This window comes from Pseudorasbora parva, chromosome 5 (genome assembly GCF_024679245.1).
Source record: "Pseudorasbora parva isolate DD20220531a chromosome 5, ASM2467924v1, whole genome shotgun sequence".
Lineage (NCBI taxonomy): Eukaryota > Metazoa > Chordata > Actinopteri > Cypriniformes > Gobionidae > Pseudorasbora > Pseudorasbora parva.
The window spans coordinates 7,602,650-7,608,687 of NC_090176.1; the positions used below are offsets into that span (position 1 = coordinate 7,602,650).

Genomic DNA, 6,038 nt, shown 5'->3' on the forward strand with positions numbered 1-6,038 from the left:
TCAATGCATTGGTAATATTACATTAAATTATATACACGTTTACTTTTTTAAACAAGTTTGTAAAATAATAGCAAACATTCTCTCTCTCCTCTCTCCTCCCCTCCCCCTCCCTCCAACCACACACACACACACACACTTCCATGTTTTATAAGGGGCCTTTTCATAGCACAAACTGTATCTTCACTATCCTTACACTAACTCTACCCATAAACCTACCCATCACACACACACACACACACACACACACACACACACACACACACACACACACACACACACACACACACACACACACACACACACACACACACACACACACACACACACACACACACACCCTAACCCTATCCCTATCCCTAAACCTACCCATCACCCATGTTTGTTTTTGTGACATATGGGGACATTCCATAGGCGTAATGGTTTTTATACTGTACAAACCATATTTTCTATCTCCTTACACTACCCCTGCCCCTAAACCTACCCATCACACACACTGCCCCTAAACCTACCCATCACAGGAAACATTCTGCATTTTTACTTTCTCAAAAACCTCATCCTGTATGATTTATAAGCATTTTGAAAAGTGGGGACATGGCCAATGTCCTCATATTTCACCCTCCCCTTGTAATAAGTGTGTCATACCCATGTCATTATACACATTTGTGTCCTCATATGTCACAAAACCCCCCCCCACACACACACACACACACACACACACACACTAACCCTATCCCTAAACCTACCCATCACTCAAAACTTTCTACACTTTTACATCACTTAGTATGATTTATTATCTGCTTTCTTCATGGGGACCAAAAATTTCCCCACAAGGTCAAAAATGAATGGTATTACTATCTTTGTGGGAACATCTGGTCCCCACAATGTAGGATATAGCAGGACCACACACACACACACACACACACACACACACACACACACACACACACACACACACACACACACACACACACACAGGTTTACTAGCTTTTTAACCTACCCATCATAAAAATAAAAATAAAACTGTCTGCATTTTCACATTTTCAAACAAAACTAAATTACTTTTTTATACCTGTTTTACAAATGAGTACGGCCCAAAGGGATATTTTTGGAGATTTTGTCAGGTTTTGCTCACTTCTGGGTACAAATTTGTTCCCAAGATATGGTTAAGTAGACTAGACACGGAACACACACACATACACACAAGAGCAAGCGTTAACTACACTGTCAAAATGGAATAGACTTATTTTATTTTTTCATACAGCTAGTTATAAATAATATAACCAAATCGTAACCCACAAACTTCGTTTACTATATTGCTATACAGTTTTTAAATAAGAATAATGAGCTAATCCTGACAAAATCTCACAAGACCTCTTTTTTGGAGATTGTATCAGGTTTAGCTCACTTCTGGGTAAGAATATCCCAAAATATATTTAGGGTTTGCTACACAATAGTAGCCTATAGCTAAACACACGCACACACCAAGCACACAGTGCTGATTGAGAACTGGGATTAATTTGATCGATATTTAAATTATAAAATTGCTTTTAGAAATAACCATAGTACTGCTTGCTCATAATTCTCTCTCAATGAAGAGCAGGCGAACCTATGCGAACAGTTTATCAATAACGCTTTGACATGATATATTTCGCTTGATGAAGTAAAACACATATGGTGGTTTATTCATGATTTGTGGGTTTCATCATGATCGCAACGCAACATAACGCGTTGTTAGATGCAGCATAATCATGTTTTTAATATGTGGGATTCTGAGGACGTACAAATACACCCAGCCTGGCAAATAATCATGTATAAAGCAAGCAAATATTACTACAGAGCACACAGATTTTTGGCGCATCTGTGTGCAAAAGGCGTCAGAGAGAAGCGGCTGAAGGTCCATCAGGTCACGAGTGTAGAGGTCAGTGCTCGCGGCTCAAAAGCGTCTAATGCAACAGAAACTCTGTCCTCTGGATGAACCTGCCCGCGAGGCTTTTGTTGAACTTCTGTAAAAATACCTTTTCATGCTCACAACGTGAAGGCATCAGTGTGAAGACTCCTTCGCAGTGCATGTGCGCCTCGTGTTTTTGTTTAAGGAGACAAAGAGACCACAATGATAGCAGAGCGTCTAAGTTTAATCACTGCTGGAAAACCACTTCCAGATTCGACACCAATCCCTTTACAAAATAACAATGTGTATGAAAGTGCTCGATCAAACGTGTTTTTTCCTATCTCAAGAGTTTAGTTTACAACACAATATGACGCAGTTTGGGTGAAACCTCTCTGCATTATATTTATTTAATAACTGCAAAATATGCCTGTAGAAAATATGCACAATATACAGGAATATATACACATATATAAGAACCTTAAAACGGATAATTATGGAACGGATACGCGCGTTCACGTAGAACATAAAGCTTTTAACATTATATTAATAAATAAAAGGTTCAAACATCTTGAGGGCTAAACGTGTCTGAAAAATGCAACATTAAAAGCTGTTTTTTCAAGAATTTCAGGTAGTATCAAAATCAGACAAATCTTTATTTGTCGCTATGTTGATGTCGAGCGGGATTTATAGTGAAGTAAGGCATGGGATATTATTATTTAATTTTTTTTCTGGATTAAACATGTCATTAAAATACCGCAATAAACAGTTGTAAAACAACAATAACGAAATTCTGAAAAATAATACGAAGAAGTTAAAAATGACCTGACTGAAATAGTCTTTTAGAGAGTAAACCTTTAATGAGGCGCGCGCAGTACGCGAGGGTTTCTTCAGCTCTTCAGTCTACAAATAAATAATTTCCCAGGCAACGATTTAACTAGTTTTATTTTGTTTTTATTACTTGCACCCAGTTGATTTAAGTACAAAAAAAAACAATAATTTATTATACGCTGGACATAGCCTTGCTTTAATGATTAAGTTAAGATAAACTGACGCGCCATAGGCGTAAAATTGCCACAATGCGTTTAAAAAGAGGAAAGGGTTGAAATTAAATACAGAGATTCTTTAATTGTGAATAATGCCACTAAAAAGAACCATGCTCTCCAACAAATTTGGCAAGTGTGTATAAAATAGCGTGAGCTTCTGACGTTCTACTATACCTCGTCGTGGCACGTGAACCATCAAATCCTCTTGAGTTACAAAGAAATTGCAATGTGTAACGCATAGCAGTTTTCACACTGCCTTTAGTCATAGTGTGTGTGTGCTTCTGGCTCTCAGTTATTTGGCACTTGTACCCAACATGTCATGATTTGCTACCATGCAATGTCAAACGAAGCATTGTCTATTACATACAGTTCATCTGTACATCTGGAGGGAGGGAGAGAGAGAGATATCCACTTATAAAGTTGTGATCTCTGTCTGGCTGTCCTTCTGAGCGTGTTGTGCATGCTGATTTCCAACCGACGCCGATCTTCCTTTCGTGTTGGGGAGTTTGTGATCCTTTTTCCATTTCATTCGTCTGTTCTGAAACCAGATTTTAATCTGTCGCTCAGAGAGACACAGGGTGTGCGCGATCTCGATGCGACGCCGTCTCGTCAGGTACCTGTTAAAATGAAACTCCTTTTCTAGTTCGAGAACCTGCTGTCTTGTGTAGGCTGTCCGAGAACGTTTGGGTTCGGGTCCTGTGTAATCCGGGTTCACTGAGAAAGGCGAAAAAACACTTTGTGTTAAACTCAAGTATTTAAGTTAAACAGCAATTCGCTTCCTAATGTCTGAACTTTTCACAAGAAATATTTTCTTCGAACACAAACTCTGTAGTACTCGTGTAATTTCGGAGTTTCGGTGAATGTGTTTAAAAAAGTTTATCCTTGCTAAATTATTCAGTGCAAAGCTTTGGGCCAAGTGGACTCTCGCTACTGCAATAGTGCCCAACACAGCTAGCGGCCTATTTCCTAAGCAATAAAAATTTATGGCTGGTGTAATTGGCGGCCCCTTCAGAGGAACCCATAAATATTTCACTGAATGATTTTAACTGTGACTAAAACAGCAGAACAGGACGGGCCTACAAGAGAGCGAATCTTACCCGTGGTAATGTGCACTTTCTTCATCCATGGATAAACTACAGCAGGCTGCTTGGCTGGTATCCCGTTCTGGCTCTTTGTGTTTTGCTGTTGTCCACAAGTCTTCGGTCCGGATATTTGGACCGCGGGGCACTGCTCTGTCTGTGCGGGGAAGGGGCTGGGGTGGCCGGCTTGCTCCTGCGCATGACCCCGCGGCGGCACCGAAGAGCCCTGGACAGTGTTACAACTGTAAGGCTGCTCAGAGTAGTTTGGCCGTGAATAGATCCCGGGATGCTGGAAATCAGTGTCCTGCGACGGGCTGTAGTAGCCCGGGCTCTCCTCAGGTATATAGCTGTTCTGAGAATATTCCTCACAAGGAGGAAATTTTGGATCCACATACTTGGAGTTCACCATGTACGAACTCATGGCCATTAATTTCTGAAGGTAGGAAATACTAATTTTTCTCGAGTTGTCTTTTTTTCCTCCCTCCATAAAGCCCTCCTACTTGCTGTCAACTGAATAAAGTTAGGCTACCATGTGACCAGCTCGGCCAATCGAGGTGAAGGGGCTTCATCAACCGAGAAGAAGCTGTGCACACCTAGTAGTGAATTTCACAAACTTCACATTATCTCTCAATTAGGATGGTAACAATGTAATATTAAATTTAGTTGATTAAATACCCGGTCTGTGCAGGAATGGGGGAAAAATGCACATGCACATTATCCCACGGGAGGATCCCAGACTCTTAAAAATAAGGCTCTTATATATAAAGGTTCTTTATTGGCATCAGTGGTTCCATGAAGAACCTTCAACATCCATAGAATCTTTCCATTCCACAAAAGGTTCTTTATATGATTCTACACTCTAAAAAATGCTGGGTTAAAAACAACCCAAGTTGGGTTGAAAATGGACATTGGGCAGAAATTTGGTTGTTTGAATGGGTCCATTTACTAGGGTTCAAACAACCCAATTTCTGCCCAATGTCCATTTTCAACCCAACTTGGGTTGTTTTTAACCCAGCATTTTTTAGAGTGTAAGAAAGAAAACAAAAGATTATTTTAAGAACTGTTTACTGAAAGGTTCTTTGCAGAACCCCAAGAGTGCACACATTTGATTATTATAAAAATTTAAAACAAAACACACTCTAAAAAATGCTGGGTTAAAAACAACCCAAGTTGGGTTGGAAATGGACAAACCCAGAAATTAGGTTGTTTAGAACCCTAGTAAATGGACCCATTCAAACAACCCAATTTCTGGGTTTGTCCATCATTCAACCCAACTTGGGTTGTTTTTAACCCAGCATTTATTTAGAGCATATTTTTGCATCACATATATGCGCATGAAGCCCATTTGTTAAATTAATATTCAACTAAGCTAAATCAAACTCAACCCAGGGATTTTGAGTGGTAATAAACAAAACAGGACAAAAGATAAAAAACGGTCTAAGGCACAAAAAGAGCCACATAAAGCCAGCAGACAATCGCTGGAGAGCGTCTTTGTCATGTAGAGGTCAGTCAGAAGTTACTGGAGTCTCATCATTCCTGCGCTCCTCATCCTTTCAGCTCGCTGTATAGGGCGCCCTGCTTCATCAATGCGCGTGCCAATCAATAATCAAACACCACAGAAAAGACAATCACCGCAGGGAGCGATGCGCAAAGTTGGTTAACATTCATACAAAATATTGCTAAGGTTATCTGTATAATAAGAGGAGCGATTTTATTGCACAAAATTTCGTGACAATAAAATAATTCGGCAACACTTAATTGTACAGTGTCCAAATGTTGCATGTAATAATAACAGACAATTATAAATAGCTACATGCAACTAACCCTAAACCAAACCCTATAACCCTAATTGTATAGTATTACTTAATACTTAATTGTATAATTACACTGTAACAAGGACAAATTACGGTTTGGTTTAGGTTTAGTTGCATACAGTTATACATAATTAATAGTTATAAGTGTAGCCAAATATTTTATTCTATGCATATGCCGACACTGAGTGTGATTTAAGCGCTGTACAAGAGGTCA

The 6,038-nt window shown here is 39.5% G+C and overlaps 1 protein-coding gene across 1 annotated transcript; it reads right to left on the minus strand.

The window, feature by feature from the left end:
• Nucleotides 1-1,769: 1,769 nt before the first annotated feature.
• Nucleotides 1,770-4,701, minus strand: hoxd4a (homeobox D4a). The gene is made up of 2 exons (XM_067444888.1): nucleotides 4,029-4,701; nucleotides 1,770-3,645 (listed from the first exon to the last, which is right to left on the minus strand). The coding sequence occupies exons 1-2, from the start codon at nucleotides 4,495-4,497 to the stop codon at nucleotides 3,344-3,346; spliced, it is 771 nt and encodes a 256-aa protein (XP_067300989.1). The 5' UTR covers nucleotides 4,498-4,701; the 3' UTR covers nucleotides 1,770-3,343.
• Nucleotides 4,702-6,038: the final 1,337 nt, after the last annotated feature.

What these genes read in the sequence shown, in the direction of transcription:
- hoxd4a (XM_067444888.1), bottom strand. Translation starts at nt 4,497, where the DNA reads ATGGAGGGAGGAAAAAAAGACAACTCGAGAAAAATTAGTATTTCCTAC. An exon ending in GAAAGTGCACATTACCACGG is followed by an intron (nt 3,646 to 4,028) that starts GTAAGATTCGCT and finishes CGCCTTTCTCAG; the next exon opens with TGAACCCGGATTACACAGGA.